The 26,136-nt window shown below is 40.7% G+C and overlaps 1 protein-coding gene across 1 annotated transcript; it reads right to left on the bottom strand.

The window, feature by feature from the left end:
* Positions 1–65: 65 nt before the first annotated feature.
* PEX3 (peroxisomal biogenesis factor 3) lies at positions 66–26,075 on the bottom strand. Its single transcript, XM_077813154.1, has 12 exons — positions 25,894–26,075; positions 20,166–20,297; positions 17,778–17,859; positions 12,373–12,416; positions 9,949–10,073; positions 7,664–7,730; positions 7,507–7,561; positions 7,047–7,215; positions 4,692–4,762; positions 3,325–3,447; positions 1,361–1,457; positions 66–893 (listed from the first exon to the last, which is right to left on the bottom strand). The coding sequence occupies exons 1-12, from the start codon at positions 25,964–25,966 to the stop codon at positions 810–812; spliced, it is 1,122 nt and encodes a 373-aa protein (XP_077669280.1). The 5' UTR covers positions 25,967–26,075; the 3' UTR covers positions 66–809.
* Positions 26,076–26,136: the final 61 nt, after the last annotated feature.

Genomic DNA, 26,136 nt, shown 5'->3' with positions numbered 1-26,136 from the left:
AGTTTTAAAATGGTGGTCTATTTAGGTATAGACATTTTTATGTTGGTAAAGTTATTGCACACAAATTTTACATTAAAATTCTTTATTGCAATACAGACAGTGTACTGGGATCAAAATTAATATAAAGTAAGATAAAATATTTACAAATGTGTACATCGATAGCTGCTCATCGATAGCATAAACACAACAGACCCTCTAAAAATCAATGTATTCTAAGTCTTCAGCAAGAAGGCAAGCACCCACAACATTGGTCAGGCACCTGCATCAGTTGGCAGAGACTGTGCTTTTGCCTCTGGAATACTAAATCCTCTAGGATGGCATTTATAGAATTGAGGAAAGAAGGGTTTTTTAAAGTTTTTGTGGGGGAAGGAGAGAGAAGCCTGACTTCACCCATCTTACTGTCTGTTGCAGTTTCTAGAGTTTTATGATCAGAGAGATTGCTTCTTCCAAAATTCACCACATCTGAAGCAAGTCAGTTTTAATAACTGTAGGTATCTTAATATTGGCCTTCTGTGTACAATAAAAGTAGTTCTAAATGAGTTAATTAAATACAGCTGAAACCTGCTTAATACAAAGTCTTAGTGAACAGTGATTCTTCCAACACGAAGTTTTTCATCAGGTGTTGTAAGCAGAATTCTATTATATAAACAATAGCAGGTGCATTCCCAAGTATTTCAATAAGTGTATTCTTTCTGAAGGTCTAGCAATCCTACACTATCATGAAATTAACCAAAATCCTTAAGTTCCCACCAGGTATTCACAAGGGATGTACTATATAAAGACATGATCTGTTCCTTTTGATGCACAGTTCACTTCTCTAATTGTTGAGGAGTACTAAAAGCTTCATACACATTAGCAGCAAAGTCTTTCATTTGTTCCATCATCAACAGGTCCTGGAAGAAGATGGAAGTAAAAAATAACTAGTTTAAGAACCATCACCTTTTCTTGCTGAAGTACTTACACATGGTTAAACATGACAGAGTCTGATACCAGAAAGTGTTGAGTTTTTTTACTCAAATATGAAAGTTTGTCACATTTGAAAAACAAAATTGTGATCAGAATTGCCAAAACAGTCTGATCAAGAGATCATTCTGCATTTACCACCATCCTTCTCTTCTTCTCTCCCGCTCTCCCTACCCTCCCACTGACAACAGCAGGTGGCAGGGATAAGAGAGAGAGACTGGAGAGGGAGCCTTTTCTTAAGTGGCACCAATTGTTCCCACTTCTGAAAAGAAACTGAACTAAAACTCATCACATGAGAATTGGGCAATACAGTTTTGATATAAAATGTTGCATTTAACAATGAATATTTTAGCAGACTTGGGATACTTTTAAGATACTAAGTACAAAGGCTTCTTACCTGAATAAAATGACTAGGGGTTTCACTGCACACCAAATGGATCTGTCCATTTATGATGGGTATTATCTTTGCCAAAGGAAGACAGACACTGGAAAGACTAGAAGGAATAAAAAACACATAAGAGGCAGGCATAAGCCTCCTTTTTATATTGAAAAACTATATATAAATTCTTTGGGATTGTTATAACTCTGAAGAAGTCACTTCCATCTCTTTTACCCTTGAAAATGTAAGTTTCAGATTTGCATTGTGTGTGGTTTTAAGTTTACTTATTTGTTCTTTATCAGGTCTTTTGTTAAAAGCACACATATAGAAAACAAGCACAAGAAGCAGCAACTGATCGGTTGGTGACTGTACTCCATTCAACAACATAGGTGTATCACATGTAGCAAGAACTATAGTTCAACCAAAGTTTGTACCGTTTGTATCACTAGCTATGTCAGTTTGCAGTCCCATCCTCTTTCAAATACTATTGGAGGTAGCGTGAGGAGTCAAGTAGGACAGATGGGAGATTAATAGCAATCCAAAATAGTACAGTAATTGTATCCATTTAAATAAATTATATTTAAGGGGACTATCAAGCACTTTTAAATGAATTACAGTTCTGCTTTTGTGTTATTGACAATGATAATCTTTTTCCCATTTGAAAATGATTTTTTAGAACTGGATGAGTGTGGAGTTTTCAAATAAGGTGTTTTGCCATTGATTTCAGTGTAGCCAGGATCTCATCCAAAAAGTACACATATTTCACTTTCATCTTACTACTAAACATATCAGAGTAATAAAGCCCCTCCATATGCCCCTTTCACAGTCCATCTCAAAACTCAATCCTGCACTGAAACAGATCTTTGTAAGCAGACCCCTGTACACACATAGAGCCTCACTGAAACCAACAGGGTTCTCACTAGGTGCAGGAGTTTGCCTATATGTCCTCCAAAGCAGGATCAGGGCATAAAGAGTGTGTTATAAGGGAAGTGCAATTAAGTCAAGCTCCCTTGGAAATGTCCACAATTTATCTATTCTGTTAAGTATTTCAGCTATAAAAATGACCTCATATTATTCTATGGTTCCAGAGTAACAGCTGTGTTAGTCTGTATTTGCAAAAAGAAAAGGAGTACTTGTGGTACCTTAGAGACTAACCAATTTATTTGAGCATAAGCTTTCGTGAGCTACACAGTATGCATCTGATGAAGTGAGCTGTAGCTCACGAAAGCTTATGCTCAAATAAATTGGTTAGTCTCTAAGGTGCCACAAGTACTCCTTTTCATATTATTCTATGTTTATCCTGTGTGGGGGTTTTTAAATCCACTTTGCCTTTCAGCATCCATTCTTCCAGGAAGGACCTATTCTGTATTCAGCACACTCCAATTATTGTACAGTTCTGTGTACTCTGACTGTATTATAGATGGAACGTAGTTCAGAAGGGGTTAAACTAAGCATCTGGCAGTCAAGGAGTGAAACTTCATATCAGAGAATGCTAAAACAAAGCTTTATAAGGAGGATGGAGTGTGTTAAGAAGTAGGGGATTAAAAACAGACAACGGAGTCACAACAGGGATGAGTCTGGCCCAGTGGTTAGACTGGAGGACTCTGAACTCAGGGTTTGTAAAAACTATTGCTAAAATAATTATCAGCATGCTCTAGCAGACTAAGCATGGGATAGAGAGCCAAGAACTCTGAAGTTCTAGCTTTAACGCTGCAACTGACTGTGTGGGACCTGTGTCAAATCACAGCTTATACTGCTGTTTTCTCACCTGTAAAATGACACAGCTAGTACCTCTCTACCTCACTAAAGTGAGTAAAATCCTAAAATCCATGTTTGTTTATGAAGTGCTAGAATTCTTCTCATCACCAGTTACTTCCATTATACGCGGCCATGGTATCTATAACCATGTGCAGAGATTCCTGTGAAGTCAAAAGCATAATCAAGACAGAAAACACGTAAAATATCATCAAAGCAATATTTACCTATTTACAGAGCCACTCTGACATAAGTCCTGTTCAGTGGGTCTAAAGAACTCTGCCATGTTGTCCAATAGTCGACTGAATCCCCTGTTTAAACACGTGCTCAAAACTGTACTAAAATCTGGGCTGTAAAAAGAAAAAGTTTTTAAAAATTGCTGTTCTGGTTCCTAATATGTAGTTCTTCACATTTTTAAAATACACCCATAGGCACCCCTCCAGCAATCTGGATGCCTATCCCATAAATTAAAGGTTACAACAGAGATAAAGGACTGCTCGAAAATATATGTTCCTCAGCCCACCAACAGATGGTCTTTGCAGCATGTCCAGAAGATTAGCAAGTATGGGTTCTGGCAGACGCAGGTTCCAAAAAGAAAAAAAAAAAGGTCACAGAACACCCTGCCAGTGGTTCCCTCTTATTTCTATTGCGGCAATTCCACCTTGAGCACCAGTGCTGTTCTCAATTGAGGCAGTATACCACAGAGAGAGTAACCAAGTCCCAAACCGTTTAGGGCTTTACAGGTTATAACCAACACATTGAAATCCACCTGCAAGCTGAATAAAAGCCAGCGCAGATCAAGCATTTATCACTAATACAGGAGAACTAGAACTTCAATAATCATTCTTACTTAGTGCTAAGAAACTGTGGTGATGGGCACAATAAAATCCCCAATACCTCTCAAAGATCAATGAAAAGAACAACCTGCCCATAGTTCAGTGCATCCATATTCAATTTCTGTCAACATTTTCAATGAAAAACCCCTCACTTTTATAACTCCCTTGTAGAAGAAAGCATTTAATGCACTGCTAAAACCCTGCATAAAAAGGTGTCAATTGGAATCCATTTAAAAATAGAATCTGAAAATGAAAATTAAGCCCAAATTTCTGCACTTTTACGTACGAGTAAGAGTGGAGGAAAGCCACTGATTTCAATGAAACAACTCTGGAATTACACTGATCTAAAAGAGAGGAGAAGTTGGCCCAAGTTATTGCAGAACCACAGAAAATGAGGGGGAAAAGACCTGTTGTATCAGCTTGTCACTGCAAGATTATTTCTGCTTGCAAGTATATTTTCTAGTGATGTGTCTAGTAATGTTTACAGTGATTAATCAATTTTTTGTTTTTAAAAGCTAAAGCTTGGTTTTTTGAAAAGGCCCAATGAATTCAGTATTCAAATCCCACTGAATTTGAGCACTCAAGCCCCTTAAGCACTTTTTAAAATGGCAGCCTAAAAGCCTTTAGCTCATTAAATTTTAATACAGTATTAATAATTTAAGGGTCAAATTTTATGAGGGGAACCACCAGCACCGGTACATATATGAAAATTGCAATTATTATAAAGATTTTAATGCTAATACAGGTTCTCTCTATACCTTTCCAACATATCTCTGGTTTCATTAAGTAATTTAATAGTAGCAACATCTCTTTCGGTAAGTCCACAGGCCTAGAAAAAGCAAACAAAACATCCAATTTAATAGGAACTCCATTAGCAACTGGAATACAGTTAGACTACAAATATAATGGTCTAGTTTTGAAGTCACTGTTGCAGAACCAGGTTGGTGTTCCTCTAGTGTTCATTTCAAAAATTTAGTAAAATGGGAGTAAGTGACCCGGGGACCGCTTGATACCAACTGGCAGAGTGCACAGGGGGCGCAAAGTGCTTTACAGGGATCCCCTGGGTCAATATCTGTAGTTGACGGACGGTGGCATGTGAGATCTCTAACAAGAGCCAGTAGTAGCCTGCTGGTTGTCATAATCATTGCAACATGTATGTACAGATATTTACAGAGCTATGTAGCTATACTGAAAATTATATTCACAATGTCTTGGAATTAAGGCAGGTCGCCAGAAAGTGACATATCTCAGAAATGTTCCTTTCAGGCAAGAGGCAAGACACCTATCTCCCTGGCCATTTGCGTTTTGTGTATTATATACCTACATGAATACTGAATCAGGTGCAGATTGAGAGATTGCAAAATCTACAAGAACAAACAGCAGGGGAAGTGTCTGGTTTATGAATAAAAACAAAGGTATATCTGTTCCAGTATATATTGGAGCACAAGACGACATACCGAATCCTTCACCTAGGAAACAACTGACAGTGTTCTAGTCTCACAAAAAGCGTTGCAGCCAGCCTGGGCTACAAAGATTTTAGGTGAGCAATACTTTATTAGACATGAGAGTATCATCTTAAGTAAGTCTAGACACTAGAATGTGTGTTATGATTTTATTTTACATGTAACCATCTGTTTCCAATACTGCTACTTGAATCTCTATGCTGTGTAGATAGACTTATACAGTAGAACCTCAGAGTTACAAACAAAGTTATTAACTGGTCAGTCAACTACACACCTCATCTGGAACCGGAACTACACAATCAGGCCGCAGCAAAGACCAAAAAAAAAAGCAAATACAGTACAGTACTATGTTAAATATACACTACTACAAAAATAAAAGGTAAGTATAAAAAAGATTTGACAAGGTAAGGAAACTGTGCTTGTTTCATTTAAAGTAAGATGGTTAAAAGCAGAATTTTTTTGCATAGTAAAATTTTAAAGCTGTATTAAGTCAATGTTTAGTTGTAAACTTTTCAAGGAACCACCATAACATTTTGTTCAGAATTATAACCTCCATCCCCAAGGTGTTCGTAACTCGGAGGTTTTACTGTACTTGAGTTCACTATAAAGATATCTATGTGCTGTGTGTAAAGCAGAGGTGATCTGAGGTGGAAGTGGTAAACTGAAGTGCATGGTTTGTTTGAAGGAAGCAGTGGATTTGTAAATACTGCAAGTGTCCACTGGACATGGGGCTGGACACTCCAGGGAGATGCTGGGAGGTCTTGGGGGTTGGCGTATGCCAATCACTAATCTGTAGAGCGACAGTGAGGCCAAGAGGGCAGTGCTTGTGTTGTCAATGGCCATAGGGTTGGGGAGCTGACCCATGGCAAGCACAGACAAGGCTTCCTCATGCAAAGGGTAGGCAGCCTCACAGCGAACATCCCATGAGCAACCAAAAATAAGGATTAAAACGTAAGAGCAACAGGGAAAAGGGAGAGAAGTCAAGCCAAAAATGTAATAAGAAAATCATTGTAACAAACGTCCAACTGGAAACCAAGTTTTAAATCGTGCTTATCAAGTCTCTTTATAATCTCTGTGTTCGCAGAAGCATTCACTAATTTTATCACTGCCGTTTTCTTTCAGAAAGTTTTCTGGGAAATAGAGTAACTTAGCGAGATATTCGGTATTCCTTAGCCCTCTAAAGTTGAAATAATTCAACATGTTTATATTTAGTCATTTAACATGAGATGAGTATCTTATCACCCCTTCTGGGGAAAGTTTATTCCTTAAAACTAGTTTTATATCAAGTTAAGAGCTAAATCTCCTCTCAGTGCGAGATGTGGATTAGATATGTAACTATGATGCTGGCAAACTTCAGGAAGTTTGGAAAACTGTTTTAGTGAAACAACTGATTGCCACTGAAGTTTTCTTCTCCTCTCTAACCTTTGTTTCTCCATGCTGGAGGATGAAATTGACATTAGAATAAAAAGCAATTCTGTCTTAACTCTTCTAGTCCATACATTACATTGCCTAGATTAAAGAAACTAGGACACTTGACTTAATGTGAAATAACTGGCATTGGCTCTCATTAAGGGTATAGTTACCATGCTACAACAATAATGTGGTACACAAAATAGAATAAAAATGATGCACATAAAATTAAACAAGTACCTGGGTGGCTAATGGGTTTTCTTCATCTGGCATCATATAATGACACAACAGAGATCTAGATCCAATCTTATCTGAGTGGGACAAGTCTTTATGCTGTTCTATCAACTTTCTGATTTCTTTAAGTTTCTGCTCCAACTCCAAAAGAGACAGAGTATGTTTAAGAGAAACACTGTGGAAAGAAAGGACCAAAATGTTAATTGCAGAGTCAACAACATAGATTTCATTTATTTGCTTGTGACAAAATTACATTCACACAACAACAATCACCATTTTTAGATACTGATCAACCCAGAAATCTGTTGCAACAAGCTAAGCCTGCCAATGCACATTAATAGATAAATCAGACATTTTCAGATACTATTTTCAAATAATAAAAAGTTTCCTCATTTTAGTATTTTTACCCCCCGACACTATTTGGAAGCAACTACCAGGGAAAAGATAAAATAAAAGTCACCTTTACCTTCCAAAAACTTTCTGCACAGCTTGTTTAACTACAGTTATTAACTCAGTCAGACCTATGGGCAGAAAAAAGGTACCAAAAATTATTCAAGTCTTATTTGTTGAAATATTGCATACAATGGCATGATATAAAAATAGTAAATTTACAAGTGTCATACCATCTCCTAGAAGGTGTTGAATACTTGATAAATATTGCTGTTGGACTTCAGGGGGAGCTAGAGGTGTCTGTAAAGAAAAAAAAACCCCAAACAATTTAATGATGTGCCAGCCACTAGTATAGATTAATGCATGAGTCCTCCTCCTTTGCTTTCATGTAGATTGTAGTCATTCTGGATGTGGATTTTACTCTCCCGAGTCCTTCAACACCGTACGTGGGTTCCTCCAGATCCTTCTAATATCATGCATGGGCTTCCCCAACTCTGCCTCACTGGTGAGGCACCATCTTTCTTCCAGACCTCAGTAGTTTCACAGCATGGAACAGGGTAGGACAAAGACTTCCTCAAAGGAAAATTGAGAAGAAGAGCTAAAAATGTCTTCTGCGGCACATCCATTCTTTAGCTGCAGGTCATTCTGCTCATCTTTCCTCTCCCAGCCTTGTGTAGAATTGCTATACACAAGCCTGAGCAAACGATGGGAGCAGGCAATCTAATTTAGCAACCCCTGCCCCACCGGGGACTTTGAGGAACAGCAGGACTGCTCCTATGTGTCCTAGCACACCCAAGAGGAGAACCTCCAGAATAAATCAACTCAAGCCAGAGCTCACAAGCAGACACGCTGGAGGTGGGAGATGACAAGTCTCTCTCAGACATTCATCCTTCTCCAATAAAAAGGAGACCCTTTATTCAGGGTATGGCTTCTGCTTCCTTCCATCCTAAAGGATCCTTTTACCTCTCTGCTAAAAAGAGCTTTCTGCAGATAAGCTCCCTGATCTTTTCCCCTCCACTGTATTGTAGGGACCTCTTCTCCATCCCTAGTGGCAGGAAAAACCGCATCCCTCATTCACCCTTTGCTCAGATAGGAATTCTCCTGAAGAGGGCAAGCTAGAGTTCGAACCAGTCCCCTCTCCACCTTCCTGCTCCTCAGATCACCTCAGGAAAGCCACTCTGATGGAATGGGGTAACATCAACTCAAGTCTCATAAAAGCCTTAAAACTCTCTGTAGTGAAACAAATTCTCAGGACATGAAGCGGAGGCCATCTGCTTTGCTCCAAGGCAACCTCTCAGACTGGATCCTGCCAATCCACTCCACTCCTCGGAAGATGGCAGAAACAGAGAGTGCTTCTCCCTCTACACTCACCCTGCCCAAGAACCTCCTTAGATTTTACCAACTGGACCCTGACTTCCACCACCTCTGGCTGCCTTACTGGAAAGTGGATCCTCCTAAGCCCCCAGGCCTGTCTCTAGAGACCAGCATGTCCTTCATGACTCTGGAAAGGAAGGTGGAAGGAGCGGTTAATAATACAGAGAAGCACTCAGATAACTATTAATGACCACATCTCATGCTTTTAGAGCAGCCACTCAGTAGCTCACTGAGATCTTATCTGACACCCTAGTTGGACCCATTTGTTCCTGTTGGTGAGAGCCATAACACAGAAAAGAAAACCAAATCTCTTACCTTGCTAGCTGTTTTCCATGATCTAGCAACACCAATGAGAACATCCAGTCAGGAAGCCTCAAGGGACAACTGGAGTCAGGCAACGTGACTAGATAGTCAGTGTTGTAATTAGCCAATCAATTTTTCTTCAGCTGTGGGAGATTGTAACTTGGGGCAGCCTGCCTATATGCTGGGAGGAACTAGGCATGAAAATCCTGCACCTGGATTACCTACCACAGGCTGATTTGTCCATACTGATATTGCTATATCTCAGGCCTGGTCTATGGGGTGGGGGGGAACTGATCGAAGTTATGACGTACTTAAATCTACTTACCGCGGTGTCTTCACTGAGGTAAGTCGACAGCTGACGCTCTCCCGTCGACTCTCGCCCTGGTGGAGTACTGGAGTCGACAGGAGAGTGCTCGGCGGTTGATTTATCATGTCTAGACTAGACGCGATAGATCGACCCCAGCTGGGTTGACTGCTGCCCATCAATCCAGCAGGTAATGTAGACAAGCTCTCAGAAAATTAATAAGATAAGTGTATTTATTTGGGTCTTTAATAACAAATAACCCTCTCAATTTGCACCTGTGTTGCTTAGAAAGGGTGTTAGGTGAGGTTATTAGTATTTTGTTCAGCCCAGTTTTAAGGGTTTTAAGCAACAGGACTATCACTACTTCCACTGAGAGACTATTCCATAGACTAATACGTCTCTCCGCCAGAAGAGTTCTCATACCCCGACTCCTGATTTCAACCTAAGTTTTCCCTTCCATAATTTCATCCCAATATTCCTGGTTATATACCCTTTCATCTCTCACTGAATAATTTCTTTCCATGAATAAATACTTACTGTGCTCTTTTTGCAGATTGCCGCATTATCCAGGTAGATGTAACCACCAATAATATTTAATTGGACTCTCAGAAGAACTACAAGCATACACGTACTATACACAGCTACAATGCTTCTGGTAAAACCTTAAAGAGGAAAAAGGAAATAATTTTGAAGTTATATCACTAGGAGGGCAAAGGAGAGCATTCTCCAGAGCTCAGTAAGTATCAGCTTTCATTTTTACAGTCATTTTTTCATGTCATTCCATTTTTCATTCCTTTTCTTAGATCACACACCACTCAAAGAAAGTTCACAACCAAGATGATCACATAAGTCTAAATATGTACAGTAGTGATAGCTAAAATGCTTAATAATATTCACAATCATTCACTGTAAAACATGCTAAATTACACTATTATAATTATTTGCAAAAAGAAAAGATACTGCACAAGTTACCCAAACTATATGCACTTCCAGCTGATTCCTTTTATTGGGCTAATATAAAATGCAAAATGGGGTGTTGTATTGAAATTTCCATTCTTCATTAGGCCATGGAAACGGATTTAGAACACTACATTAGACTTCATCATGCAATTCAGACAAAGGCAGCATAACAGCAGCCTGGGAACAAGAAGCAGCCTGCTAACTATCTAGGATTGGGGCTGATATTGCTTAAGAAAGGAAACAGGAACCAGCACTGGCACTGGAGCAGCCAGCCATAAGCAAGAGAGGATGTCTGGATGGAAGGGTACACGAGGCAACTAGGCAGTAAGTCTGCTTGAGTAGCAAGCAATAAGAACATGAGAAGAAAAGGACTAGGAAACAGGGAAGGAGAAGGAGGGGACCAGATGAACAAAGTAGCATATGTAAGAGAGCTGTAGAAGAGAGACAAACAGAACCAAAGGGAGTGGAAAATCGAACAGAAAAAACAGAACAACACATGGTAGCTAGGAGTCAGGAAGGGGTATTCCACCTTGGCCCAATGGTATTTCACTGCACAACTATTCAGCTATGTATACACTATGGCATCCTTCCCTTTCCCTCTACCCCAAAACACGTACAATGATGAAACAAGGGGCTCCTATGGTATGATTGGTTACTATGAACTTGAGAAAAAAAAAATCAACAGCTGATAGCATGCTTCTCTCAAGTCAGTGGAGAAGTTTTGCTACTTAGGGAGTATGCCATCACCAAATGCCATAATTGGTTATGAGATTACCCAGTGCATAAGCAAGGCCAGGTTTGCATTTGGAATGCTATCATATTGTCTATGGAGTGACAGAGACATAAAAAAAAACACTAAGCCATATGTCTATTGGACTGTCATACTTACAATACTTTTATATATGGTTGTAAGACACAGGCAACCTGATTAGTTCTATATGCTCAGTCTTCAGTTTGTTTGCAGGATGAAATAGTGGGATGAGATTCCCAATATTGGAATCCTTAATCACTGTTGGATGTTTGGCATTGAAGGCATGCTCAGAAAAGTTCAGCTGCCTTGCTCTGGGTATTTTATTCGTAAGCCAACTCAATACACAAGGCCATATTTTATGATCAGCTAAAAGCAAGGTATCCAGCTTCATGACGACAAGTACAAACAATATAAAGATACACTAAAAAACTTGAAAACACGTCAGATAGACCCAGCAACTGGGAAGTAACAGCCCATGTTAGAGCAAGGTGGCAGCAGTTTTGTCATGTTGTCATTAACTGCTTTGAAGCAAGGCACCTTAATACCTTATGTGAAAAATCCGACCACCACAGAGCAAGGACACAACAGCTTGCCCCGGTCGGTCATGGACAATCTTGTTTGTCCCACATGTAACTGTGTTTTCGATTCTCACATTGGTCTGAACTCACATATATGTGTTTGCCTATAGAGTTTGCTGAATCCTCATATGTTGACATTGACATGAGACTCTGTCATGAGTCTGGGCTTCAGCAAAATCAACAGCTGATAATATGTACAACTGGACAAGACATTCTAGTAGCAATAATGTATTTTTTTTTTGTTCAGGTTCTTATACTGCGCCCATCACGGTCATTTCTGAGCACCTATTTTGGAGATTCTTCACAGTGGTGCAGAAGGTGTGGCATGCATAGTTCTGCATTGTTATTCCACTCTTCTCAGATTTTCATGAGGGTCTAACAGCCTTCCAAGACTCAGTGAGATACTTCAGCTTGGCCTCTGACCCTACGACTTTCCAAAGAGATACAAAACTCTTATCCGTAGCACCTTTCTGTGATGGCTTATACTGTATAATGTTGCTATGAAGTGTAGTACAATAGTGACTATATAAACAATATTTGCTGAAGCAAGAGCAACCCACTCCTATGCACCTAAATGGATATGTATATTCTAAAAGGGGAAGACAAAAGAGATGTGTTTTTTTAGGATTATGCTACAATAATATGTACATAAAAATCTTTCTTTTGACTTACTTATTATCTTTAAATCCTCCCATATTTCTAACTTGTTTGGTGGCCTATTGGGAAAGAAATAATGAAAAACATTAAAAACATTTACATTCAAAGAGAAACTAGAAAGTATTAAAGAAACTAAAAGAAATAAGAGTGTTGTAAGGCAAGTTAATACAACTACAATAATTACTGAAATTAAGTTTGTGCCCACCATCATTTGTTTGTAGTTCAGGAAGAAGTGTGTCTATAATAAAGAACTACAAAATCCTGGAGGTTTTTCAAAACAACTTTCATGTACCAGATTAATTTTTTTGGCAATTTAGATTCTGTAGCTCTATTATCTGGTCTGAGTTCATAAGCTTAGTGACTCAATATTTAAAGAGAAAACCCTGATGATCCAGAAAGCGGAGTTGGTGACATGGGCCCAGATCCTACCATTTGTTTCACACAGACAGACACCTATGCCCACCTGGAGTCCCACTGACTTAATGGGGCTCTGGGTGGGCACAGTGCAGTGCACTGCAGGATCAGAGTCTCAGTGGTCATATTCCTTCTTTCAAGTCGAACCATTGCCAAGTTTGGCTTTTTGGAGCACAGTTGATGATTTTTAAAGATGAAACTGAAGCTCAAAAGATTAAACTGACCAGACTTACTAAGGCATGGCACGGCACGATCTTAACACACTGAAATATCAGAGAGATGATGTATCCTCTGAGACACCTGTGGAAAAGAAAATGCCACTCCCACTTTTTTTTTTTTTAAATAAACAGGTATGTTATCCTCAATGTCTTGGCCAAATTTAACCCTTATTTATTACCTAAATTCTTCCTAATTTTTCATAAGATAATGTAGCCATGCTTATTTTTAAGCATTGCTGATACAGAATGCCTGTTGCGTTCCACTCCAGAGATGACAGCATTTCAGTGCTGTATGAAATGATCCCTGAAAATAATCTGGGAAGTATTTTGTAATTCCTTGGTGTGAAAGGTTACATAAATATCGCTGTTTTTATGTAGGAAACAATGATCTACTCTTGAGTCAGGCTGGAAGAAATTCCAGTAAAATAATAAAATTTAAATTATGATTTTTGATCCCCAATTAATGGTTCTTCATAGATCTGGCTCTCAACACTTCTGGCCATTTTCATCCTTTTGGAAGGAACACACAGAATTTTGGTATTTGTTTAAAATATCAATCAACTGCTCAGTTCTCTAGTAGAGATAATACAACAGACTGAATGAAATAGAATAGGCTATCAAATCTATGACTTTGGTGGACAGATGGAGACACAAAAAGAAAAGGAGTACTTGTGGCACCTTAGAGACTAACCAATTTATTTGAGCATGAGCTTTCGTGAGGTCGAAAGCTCATGCTCAAATAAATTGGTTAGTCTCTAAGGTGCCACAAGTACTCCTTTTCTTTTTGCGAATACAGACTAACACGGCTGTTACTCTGAAACCAGATGGAGACACATTAAGGAAGAGACAGAGGAATGCTATGGCATATGTAACAGCAACTCATACTTATACTTCGCAAAAGAGAATAAAGTATCAACAATTTTAAAAACTATGTTTTAAAAAAATTGAGAGGAAAAAAAATCCTATATAAAAAAAACATACTAGAACATTCCTTTAAGCCAGCATATTACAGGGCTTGAAAATATACTTGTTCTATTTGTATATAATGAGTACAAAACTTTCCATGCCAAATGGGATATGGAAGAGGAACCAGTGCTATCAACCTTTGCAGAACCTATGTTTTCATCTAAATATAACACCTGTTTCTAGAGCTCGTGATTATAAAAATCAATGTAAACTGATGTGGTCTTCTTAAGTCTCTTAAGTCTCCAATATCAAGCGACAGAAGAGTGAAAACTGACCACAGTCATGCTAGTTTTCACTGTTGCTACTCAGAAGCCTGTAGGAGGCATGTCATAAATATAAAGGGAAGGGTAAACCCCTTTGAAATCCCTCCTGGCCAGGGGAAAGCTCCTCTCACCTGTAAAGGGTTAAGAAGCTAAAGGTAACCTCGCTGGCACCTGACCAAAATGACCAATGAGGAGACAAGATACTTTCAAAAGCTGGGAGGAGGGAGAGAAACAAAGGGTCTGTGTGTCTGTCTATAGTCTGTCTTTGCCGGGGATAGACCAGGAATGGAGTCTTAGAACTTTTAGTAAGTAATCTAGCTAGGTACGTGTTAGATTATGATTTCTTTAAATGGCTGAGAAAAGAACTGTGCTGAATAGAATAACTATTTCTGTCTGTGTATCTTTTTTGTAACTTAAGGTTTTGCCTAGAGGGGTTCTCTATGTTTTGAATCTAATTATCCTGTAAGGTATCTACCATCCTGATTTTACAGGGGGGATTTCTTTATTTCTATTTACTTCTATTTTTATTAAAAGTCTTCTTGTAAGAAAACTGAATGCTTCTTCATTGTTCTCAGATCCAAGGTTTGGGTCTGTGGTCACCTGTGCAAATTGGTGAGGCTTTTTATCCAACATTTCCCAGGAAAGGGGGGGTGCAAGTGTTGGGAGGATTGTTCATTGTTCTTAAGATCCAAGGGTCTGGGTCTGTAGTCACCTAGGCAAATTGGTGAGGCTTTTTACCAAACCCTGTCCAGGAAGTGGGGTGCAAGGTTTTGGGGAGTATTTTGGGGGGAAAGACGTGTCCAAACAGCTCTTCCCCAGTAACCAGTATTAGTCTGGTGGTGGTAGCGGCCAATCCAAGGACAAAGGGTGGAATATTTTGTACCTTGGGGAAGTTTTGACCTAAGCTGGTAAAGATAAGCTTAGGAGGTTTTTCATGCAGGTCCCCACATCTGTACCCTAGAGTTCAGAGTGGGGGAAGAACCTTGACAAGGCAGCAAAACTGACCAGAATCACATAGACTTTATTCTTATTTCTCTGGAAAGCCATAGTTAGCAGCAGAAGCAAGCACTGGAGTTGTTCACTAGGGAAGACAATGTAAAAGAGCAGCTTGGAAGATGGGAGGTGTTGAATAAGGAATACAGTGGCAGACCACCTTCCTGGTCACAACAGCCAGGAGTGCTCTGGTGTGGGAGAGGAGACCAAGACAAAACCAGAATACTCTGAGAAGAAGAAATATCAGATAGGAGCAAGTTTCCTAGGAAGACTGAGGAAATTTTTTCCACAGCAATGCTAAAAAAAAAAAAGTGACCAGCTTTTCATATTTCAGCAGACTTACTAAGGCATGGCACAATCTTAACACACTGAAATATCAGAAAGATGATGTATCCTCTGGGACATCAAGAACTGAAATCTCCATTTCTGCTCCTTTTCATGGTACAAAATAGTAGTGTTAGGAAATGGTGATCCTTTCTATCTGCCTGCTATGTACTCTCTTTTCCTCCTTCAGTCTAAATGACCTCTCACGGACTGAAGTAGTTTGATCCCTCTCTGCCAGAGGAGAAGGTGAAAAAGCATCCCTGCATCTTTGGGCAGAGCCCAAGAATACGTAGCTACTTGAAAAACTCCAGCTTTATACCCAATCCAGTCAGTTACTTCATCTCATGAGCTGTCTCTCCACAAAAAAATAAAACTCACAATCCTACATCCAAGCAAAATGAAATTCAATGCTTCCTCTGCACCAGTGAGCTCAATAGAGGCAATTGATCAGAATGTACCCTAACCTGCATCATTATCCAAAAAGATTATTCATGCTTGCAAGCTACTGTACAGAATCCCTGATCGTCTTAATATCTGTGATCTGGCTGCCCAGCTCTCTCCATAAGAGATTAGCAATTACATGCAACATCTGAATTCAGAAAATTAGATAAAAACAAAACTATATTACTACCTGGCCTGCCCTTTCCCACATCCACTGCCACTGCATGAAGAAAACCAACTCCATTTCACCAACATCTCAGAGCTCACTTACATTTTGACCTGCAAGCTTATCAAAACAATCACCTATTAGATGAGGGATAGCTCAGTGGTTTGAGCATTGGCCTGCTAAACCCAGGGTTGTGAGTTCAATCCTTGAGGGGGCCATTTGGGATCTGGGGCAAAAACTGGGGATTCATCCTGCTTTGAGCAGGGGGTTGGACTAGATGACCTCCTGAGGTCCCGTCCAACCGTTGTATTCTGTGAGAAACAGATCAATTTTTATAGAAGAATACACACTACAGTGTATGACTTCAGCTACTGTGCATCTTTGCCTTATAACAAAGGACACCCAGGACTGTAGTCAAACTTGTTTTGCTGATTAGTTCAGGACATGAACCTGATTGATTGCAGAGTCCCTTAATTATAAATATTTACTTAAAATTTTCTTCAGTACATTTCCATTTTAAAATCATGGTTTATTGTGACAAAATTACTGATTTAATATACTGTATAAAATTAACACATCAGCACTGAAATAACGTAGAGTGTTTTTCCACTGTTTTGGCAGTTGACAACTACAATTAAGATACTGTTGGAACATCTACTATAAGTCAATTGCTTAGGGGTTGATAACCATTTTAAATAGCATTAAAAAAATTAGCAAGCGACTTAACGTAACTAAGACAGACAATGACTAGTTAATCAGTTCATTAAGGCTGAACTTTTGAAAAAGCCTTTCCAGATGCTTTTTCAAAAAACAACAGCAACTTTTTTTAAGTTGCCGTGGTGAAATTTGGTAGCTACAATGCTTTCCTTGTAGCATTAATGTAAGTGAAAGCATCTTCTGATAGTAATGAGGGGACTGGATAGGTCAAAATTGGTTATATGCTGTGTAGTTTTTCCCTTGTAGGTCACTAGTTTCAATACACACCAGATCAAATGTAAAGAAGTCATTGCCACGTGATGGCTGTTCAGTAGCCTAAATTCAATGGGTTGGGAATCACAACCACAAAAGCCATCACCACAATTGGTAGAGGTATGTCCCTAAAACTGTGCATTACTCATTAGTGTAGAACGTGCCCCTACCTGTTCTACTTTAAATTAATTTCTAATACCTCACTTCTTCCATGTGAGATTACAATTGGAAAGCTATCGTGCATACTTTTCACGCCTGACCTTGATAAGAGTACAGAAACATTTTTACAAATTCACTGTAAGCAACTCATTGAAAGACTCACTGTCCTGTTTCAGATGGGGCCTGATTCTGTAAGCACTTTCTCTGCAGCAATTCCACATGTTAAGTGCTTGAAGCTAGGGCTCTTAGACTAAGTGCTGTAGGGCAAGGATCTTTTCTTCTAATGTTTGTGAAGTGCCATATACATGAAACTACATACTTAATAAATAATCATTTTATTATGAAATAATGAATACCATTATAGACTGTCGATTCAAGGGTCTAGAGAATCAACACTTCTCATGCTCTTTAAACTGCAAATGCATCACTTAAAGCCCAAATCAGGGAAAATTTGTGTCTCAGAATCAGTTAGCACATTTTTTAAGACCACCTGCAAAATATTCTTACCTATTTTTCAGTAAAGATGTGAGGCTCTCAGAATTCAACTGATGCATTAGGGCATCCTTCAGTGTTGGAAGCATTGACAGCACTATCATTAAAAGAAAATAAATTGGTAAACAAAGAAAAACAACCAGCCTAAGTGCGTCCCTCTCTCCAATAGTCAAGAAAATTCATTTTTGTTTCTTAATTTACAACATACCTGGTAGGTGTGTGTGACTGGAGGGAAGGACAAGATACACAGAAGGGGCTGAAAGTACACTACAGCATGACCATAAGATCTAAGGTTTCCAATCATAGTTTAACAAAAGCAAACATTAATTCAATAAGTCTTGTGGAAATCAAACTGGGGTGGCCACTACCCATCTGTTACCACTATTTTTAGACGTTAAGGCAGGCCGTTTTCAGGTTACATCAAAAAAGAAACAGTACAGTCAAACTTACTACGTCATTTTAACAGTATGTAAAGTCACAGGGATGGTTTGCTTCAAAGAAACCCCTGGCTTGTTCTGTTTACTGATTGGGAACTCCTATCTGTGCAGGAAGAAACAAATTTGCACCAGCCCATCTAACTGCTCATATCAAAGCCTGATCCGCTTGTCTAGGAACAGGCTTTACAAGAGCTCCAGCTAGAGTATTTCCTACTTCCTAGAGTCTGCACTTGCCTGCTGTTTGCTAAGTTCATGCGTCTATAAACCTCAACTCCAGGCTAGTTCCCAAGTTAGCTATATTTTGTGCCAGGCTTAATTGGCTGATCAAGTTAGACTTTTGTTTCAAGTCCTCCTTTTTCTGTCTCTCAGGTACTTAGATAGCCTCCCTTACTGTAGTATCTGAGTGCCTCACAGTCTTTAATGCATTTATCATCACAATGCTCCATGAGATGGGTAAGTGCTATTATCCCCATTTCACAGATGGGAAACTGAGGCATTGAGCGACTTGCCCAAGATCCCAGAGGAATCAGTGGTTGAGCAAGAAATTGAACTCAGGTTTCCCAAATCTCAGGCTAGGATCCCAACCATTAAGGCATCTTTCCTCTTTTTAACTGATTCACAATTGAATACTATGCTACCACACACAAACTACAAAATATAGTTCTTAGGGCCTAAATTATTATAATTTATGCTGCAGTAGAATTTAAAGTATGCCAGGTACTTTACAGACATAAGAAAACAGTCACTGCCTCAAAGAGTTATGAACCTGAAAGAAAAAAAAAAAAAAACTGAAGGAAGGTGATAGAATGGAACCCAACACAAGCAAAGTGCTCAGGAGGCCGCTTGCACACAAACTGTTAGTGCCACTTGTGTGTCATTATTTTTACAATATAAATAGGAGATATCTAATTATTTGATATATAAAATCTTAAAACGTATATTGCAGCTGGGCCAAAACTAAAATTTGGCTTTCTTCAGTGGAGAAGAAAACACTGATCTTATTTCTAAAGAGGAAGGATGCTGCATATCTGCGAGATCTGTTTTATATTTAAAACAAGAAACACATAAAAGGGATATTGGGGGCCAACTTCCCTTCTTCTTTGAAGATTTCAGAGCCAAATTCCTATCCTGTTAGGAGAATAAAATGAAAGACAGACACGCACAGTATATAATGATAATGCACATAGAAAGAAAAAAAAAAAACCCTCAGAGAGATGGTACTTAGTTGGGGTGGATGAGCAGGATAAATAAAATCTAATTTCCTCTGTAGAGTCAACCCAGCCCTATGAAATGGAAAAGTTTTTCTGCTGAGTTAAAAGGAAGTCCAGACTGCTTTCCAAGCACCCTTGGTATCCTCAATCACTTTCAGCAACTCAGGGAGCCGTTATGCACTTCAAAGGGGAAAAAAGAAATGCTGCTCCACTCCTGTGCTACATAAATAACCTTGAACCACCTGTGAATAAATAATTCCCCATCTCTAAAGTATAGATTATGTTGTAATACAAGAATAATCACCACCACCTTAATGTTCCACCTTTTAACTGGTCTACCTTCAAAGTTAGGGAATTATTAAACTGCAAAGTTTCTTACTGGATGTACTAAAGGTTATCTGCCAAGTTAATTCTATGTAACTTAATAAGTGTTTGTTTATATTATTAATCTTGGTGGCTTGCTGTAAATCTACCCGCCCCTTTAGTTTGGCAACCACTTTATTCTTGAATAAGATAGTGCTTAAGGACCTTAGAGAACTTGAACCTACAAGAACTGTAATCTATATTATTATAGAGCCCAATGATACTATTTGAACTATGCCTTTATAAGACAATTATTCAACACTGATGCTTCTGAGTTCTAATTAGCTGCTGTGTTAATTTTCTCCTTCCATATTGTGGGTTTAAATAAATCCCCAAAGGATTCAGTCCCCAAAGGATTTTGTTTATCAGAAAAATGTATTTGCTTGCCTTACCTGTCATATTGCAGGTCCTCTGATTACTTTCAAAATGATACTGCCTTCGTGCTTGGGCAATATATTCAGCTGCTTCTCTTTCTTGGATTTCTTTAATTTTCTTCTGCCCGTATTTTCCCAGTAGGTAGACTCCTATAAAGATACACATTTTTTTTAAACAACAAGCAGATTTACAAAATGTCATTAAGCTCCTCCTACTTCTGCCCCTTTGTTCTGTTTTACTACCGACCTCTCTCTCTTTATTTAACAAAACCACAACATCATATTCTTCTTCAAGAATCTGGGTATCAACTATTTGGGGTCGAATTTTTCCACAGTACTATTAAAAACTAGAACTTCAAGTTGAAATAAAATGCCAGACATAATGCTTTGAATTTACGCAAGAAATGTCTTCCAAGCAGAGATTCCTCACAATTTGACAATGGGGCTTCTGGTGCTACTGCAATGCAGTAACTCCTCACTTAAAGTTGTCCTGGTTAACGTTGTTACGTTGCTGATCAATTAGAGAACATGTTCGTTTAAAGTTAGGCAATTCTCCCTTATAATTTGTTTGGCAGCTGCTTGCTTTGTCCACTGCTTGCAGAAAGAGCAGCCCATTGGAACTAGCTGGTGGGGTCTTGGAACGAGGGTGGACCGGCAGCCCCCCTATCAGCTCCCCGCTCCCCTAAGTTCCCTGTGCGGCAGCCACCCAGCAGGCTATCAATTGCCGGCAGTTCAGCTGTCACTTCCCCCACTGCCATGTGCTGCTCCTGCGAGCCTCCTGCTTGCTCTGCAGGGGGGGTATCAGGTTGTCCCCCTACCCCCTGCTTACCCCATCTCCACAGAACTGGGGGGAGACACGACAAGGCTCAGGACAGAGGGAGCTTGCTCACAACAGCTGCTGTCACAACTTGCTGATCTACTTAAAAAGGCAATGTACTTACAGTGCGGTCAGCGTACTTAAAGGGGCAATGCGCATCTCTCTCTCTTACACACAGGGTCTGTCTGCCATGCTGTCTCCCCTCCCTCCATTTGTGCTGCCTTGGAGAGCGTGGGGCTACATTAACAACGTGTTAACCCTTGAGGGCTCAGCCGAGTACTAGTTCATCATTTAGCAGTAAGGCATTCCCTCGGAAATATCCCACACTCTGACTTCACCACCTCAACCAACCTTCACAATCATCATTGCTGTGTACAGTATTAAATTGTTTGTTTAAAAACTTACAATGTGTGTGTTTTAGTCTTTTGTCTGCTGAAAAAAATTTCCCTGGAACCTAACCCCACCTCCCCTATTTACGTGAATTCTTATGGGGAAATTGGATTCGCTTAACATCGTTTCACTTAAGTCACATTTTTCAGGAACATAACTACAACATTAAGTGAGGAGTTACTGTACAAACAACAAATATTTAAAAAGACTGGAGAATGAAAAGCAGACACAATGCAAGAGTGTGGTAGAAATAAAGGGTCAGTGAGAAAAGTTAAATGCATAAAACCCAAAGAAAGGGGGAAGAGAGCGAGATACAAAAGAAAAGAAAATGGATAGCTCAATTTTAGACAAAAATATTTTGTTTAGATATTTGTATGAGCCTGTTAGCCAAAAAAAGTCAGAAATAAATTCCTCAGCATCTGAAGGTGTAGATGAGTCCTAATATACAGAAGTGATTAAATCTCTAACTGGGATGAAAATCACAAAGGCTATCAACCACTTGTGGGCCTGGTCAACACTAAATATTTTGGTAGACCTGGCTATGTTACTCGGGGTGTGAAAAATCCACACTGCAGAGTGACACAGTTAAGTCAACATAATCCCTGGTGTAGACAGTGCTAGTCAATGGATAAATTCTTCCATCAGCCTAGCTACTGCCTTTTGGGGAAGTGGATTACCTACACTGATGGGGAAAACCCCTACCATCACTATAGGGAGTACATATACTCAAGAGCTACAGTGGTGCTACTGTAGTGTTTCAAACGTAGATAAGCCCTTATTGGCTTCAGGGATCTGCTATATACAACACATTGCAGGATCAGGGGCCTAAGATAACCAGCAGCTGGGATCAAGAAGAAATCTCCCTTACCTTATAATACTGTAGTATGGTACAATTGGCAGAGGACACTATATAGGGGTTCACTGTCCACTGAAACATCTAGCACTGACTAATGGCAAAGACAAGATTCCAGACTTCAAGGGAAGTCCTGCCCTATTCCTGCTATGCTTCTATTAAAAAGACTTTGAGCACTTGTTTCATGTCATGACATTGACAGATTTAAGTAACTTTTCCCCAACTGATCAATGGTTAATGTTATTTTTATATTCATTGTACTTGAGCTTGGACATGAACACCACCTCAATCTTAGAATGTTGAAATTTCCTAGATTACCAGTCAAATTGATGTTTTAGAGGACATATATGGATAAGCATCACTGCTATCTGACCACATACATGTGTTTTTCTACACTAATTCTCTTCATACAGCTCTTCTCATTGGAGAGAATCACATAACAGTACACAGAACAAGTTTAGATATTGACTCAAAATTCCTCTTGATGCTACAGTGCACTTACAAAGCTGTATAATACAAATCTACACTTTTCCCCCCCCAACTGAATCAAGATTCACAGGCTACAAAGTAAATATTTGAAAGAGGAAGCAAGTTACTACTATAAACCCGAACAGTATTTAAGCCCTGGTCTACACTAGGACTTTAGGTTGAATTTAGCAGTGTTAAATCAATGTAAACCTGCACCCGTCCACATGATGAAGCCCTTTTTTTCGACTTAAAGGGCTCTTAAAATCGATTTCCTTACTCCACCCCTGACAAGTGGATTAGCACTTAAATCGGCCTTGCCGGGTCGAATTTTGGGTACTGTGGACACAATTCGACGGTATCCCAGAGTGCTCTATTGTCACCGCTCTGGACAGCGCTCTCAACTCAGATGCACTGGCCAGGTAGACAGGAAAAGAACCGCGAACAGAAAACCCCCACTGAGATAAATGGGTCAATTCACATGTCTCAGAGCTATTATGTCATGCTGTATTCATCTCCATGGGATGGTCTGATCCACACCCTCCCACCCCCAAGCACATCCTATTGAGATGAAACACTTCACACCTCAGTAATCCTCCTATATTGCTGATTCCCCTAGCTCTACCCTATTCCTGAAGTGTGGAATATGAAGTCTAGGGCTTCCGTCCACTTCCCCTTGCTCTCTCCAGCAGGCAGATGTGCTCCTCACAGCCCATAGGTTATCATTTTATTTCCTTCCCATTGCCCTTCCATTCCTACAGGTAAGGTCAGCTTGACCCGAATCTTTAGATCTGACCCGAGCCTACCTGGCCTGATCCTGAGAGGGCTGAGTCATTTACTAACCTGACCCGGACCCATTCCCCCGAAATGGAGTCAGCCACCTCCTGTCTATAGGGTCAGTGCAGCAGTGGATGCTTGTATCAGTGGCAAAAAGAACAGGAGTCTGTGTGACTGGCTCCTGCTGTCTGCCACCACTTGCTGAACCGACTCCTAAACAGACTCTCGCTCTGCACTGCAGGCAGCTGGCAGGAGTAGGGCAGGCAGTCGCCACTGTGCCAACCCCCCCATACCTCCAAAGGGTCCAGTTTTTTCCCCCCAATTGATCCAGCCCCAACACTTGTAGTCAGGTCCGTTGGGTTTGGGTTGGGTTACAGGGCTCTACTATGGGGGGATAGAGGAGCCAGAAGGAAGGCAGAGCTGTTAGCCAAGTGGCTCTGAGACGCCCTCTTGGTATAAGGCCCAGGTACAGGCAGCGATAGCTCTGAGATGCCCTCGGGAAGCAGGGCCTGCTAGATCCAGCTATATCAAAGCTGGCTCAGGTACAGCTATGCTTGCTGCAATCACACCTCCCAAGTGTAGCGTAGACATGCCCTTTGTGTCCCAATCTGCCTTGACAGATGTCTATCTTTCCAGATAAATATAGAGCCCTGTGGGGACACAACACATGGGTACAGTAAAAGAAACGCAAAAAGAAAAGGAGTACTTGTGGCACCTTAGAGACTAACCAATTTATCTGAGCATGAGCTTTCGTGAGCTACAGCTCACTTCATCGGATGCATACCGTGGAAACTGCAGCAGACTTTATATATACACAGAGAATATGAAACAATACCTCCTCCCACCCCACTCTCCTGCTGGTAATAGCTTATCTAAAGTGATCATCAGGTTAGGCCATTTCCAGCACAAATCCAGGTTTTCTCACCCTCCACCCCCCCACACAAATTCACTCTCCTGCTGGTGATGCCCATTTGCGAATACAGACTAACACGGCTGTTACTCTGAAACCTGTAAAAGAAACGGTTAGCGTGCTTATATTTGATCACTTGCTGCCAGGTATTACCAGCCCTTAATGCTTGCCTTAAGGACTCCATCTGGAATAACACCCACACTTACCTCTGCCCTGTAGCGTACTGTTAGGTACGCTACCAGACAAGCACAAATCCCCACAGCAGGGACAAATTATTGCACGTAACTAAACTCTGTATTTCCTGGTTTTCAGACATTTACGTATAGGTGCATTCAACATCCTGGAAGCATACATGGCACTGCCAGTCAACTAAGTTTTGGGGCAGCGCCTTTTCCAAGACTGGGGCTAAAATGAGGATATGGGATGTTTTTATCAGTGATGGCAAATGTGCATTTCAGCTAAATACACAGCTAGCTTACTGAATTATTGCAATAGTTAGTACCTGTAAGGATGATACAAAATATGTAATGGCTTTCCAATGTTGCAGTATGAATTTTGTTAAACTATCATTAAAAACTTAAATAATTCAAGGTATGTGTTGCTTTCAAGGCCTTCAAATTAATTCAGATTTATTAGCAACTGAATGGGCACATCCTAAAAGTTTTACTGATATTGTTTGCTTCAGCTGATCCTCTTAGTTTCCCCACAAGCAATAGGGGGACCATGGTCCTTGGTAACATTTTAGTAAAACTCAATCACTATGGAAACTAACATGGTAACAGGAGGAAAATATTTTAAAATACTAGCTGCCTCATTGGCTACTGTGCCATCATCCTCTCCACATAACTGCAAAGAATAAATACCATGTAAAACCCAGATCTGTCTGTTGTGCTTCTTAAAACCACTGATTTTGCATCCCAAAATTATTCATTTTTATGCATTTCATTCATTCATATAGTTTTCAGTAACCCAATTAATCAATTTAAGTTATTTTGCCCCAAAAGTTATATATGAACATGAAACTGTCTTATCCAAAAGACTATTTTTTAAAACTGCCTTTCAAGTTAATACTCCAAAAGGTTTTGGGCCGCACCTCTTGCGAGGTGTAAGCGCAGAGGAAGCATGCCCATCCGACATACGCAGCAATCATTGACCGGCGATATCCCCGAAGGGCACGGCCAGAGAGGCAGCAGATTACAGCGGGCTCCGTGGGGTCCCGGGCAGCCCCACCCCCGCCCCATTCCCTCGCAGGGGGCGCCGCGGGGGCTGCCAGCGGCGGGGTGGGCACGAGTTTTTCCCCAGGGCGCCCCGATCTGAAAGCGCCCCCGTCCCCCCGGGCCCCCCACACATGGGGGACGGCGCAGGGCACGGCTCGGTTGGGGGGGGGGGGGCTGTGGTTCCCGCACCGGCCTCCTACAAGGGGGAAGTGCCCGGCGGGGAGAGACGCCGGGGAAAGGGGGAGTCCGGGGCGGGGGAGCGGCTCAGAGGCGGGAAGGGGGGGTCGGGAGGCCGCGGCCCGGGGCGGGTCACTCACCGCCCAGGAAGGTGCCCAGGAAGAGACATTTCTTCTTGTGGCGCTTGAGGAAGCTCCACAGGGCTCCCAGCATCTTGCCCCCGGCCCGGCCGCCCCCAGCCCGGACCAGCCGAGAGAGGCCGCCGCCGCCTCAGCCCCCGCGGGTGCCGCCGGGCGGGGAGAGGCGGCCGCGCAGGCCCCGACACGCCCCCCAGGCCGCCTCCCCGCGGTGCCGCCGCCGCCCGGCCCCCCCCGGAAACAGCC

Source organism: Eretmochelys imbricata, chromosome 3 (assembly GCF_965152235.1).
Source record: "Eretmochelys imbricata isolate rEreImb1 chromosome 3, rEreImb1.hap1, whole genome shotgun sequence".
NCBI classification, from domain to species: domain Eukaryota; kingdom Metazoa; phylum Chordata; order Testudines; family Cheloniidae; genus Eretmochelys; species Eretmochelys imbricata.
This window is presented reverse-complemented; position numbering and strand designations above follow the sequence as displayed.

Excerpts from the sequence above, each read along its gene's own strand:
- PEX3 (XM_077813154.1), bottom strand. The coding sequence starts at position 25,966 with ATGCTGGGAGCCCTGTGGAGCTTCCTCAAGCGCCACAAGAAGAAATGT. Across the intron at positions 20,298-25,893 it reads CCTGGGCACCTTCCTGGGCG|GAGTCTACCTACTGGGAAAA; the intron begins GTGAGTGACCCG and ends GTATCTTTATAG. Across the intron at positions 3,448-4,691 it reads ACCAGAGATATGTTGGAAAG|CCCAGATTTTAGTACAGTTT; the intron begins GTATAGAGAGAA and ends TTCTTTTTACAG.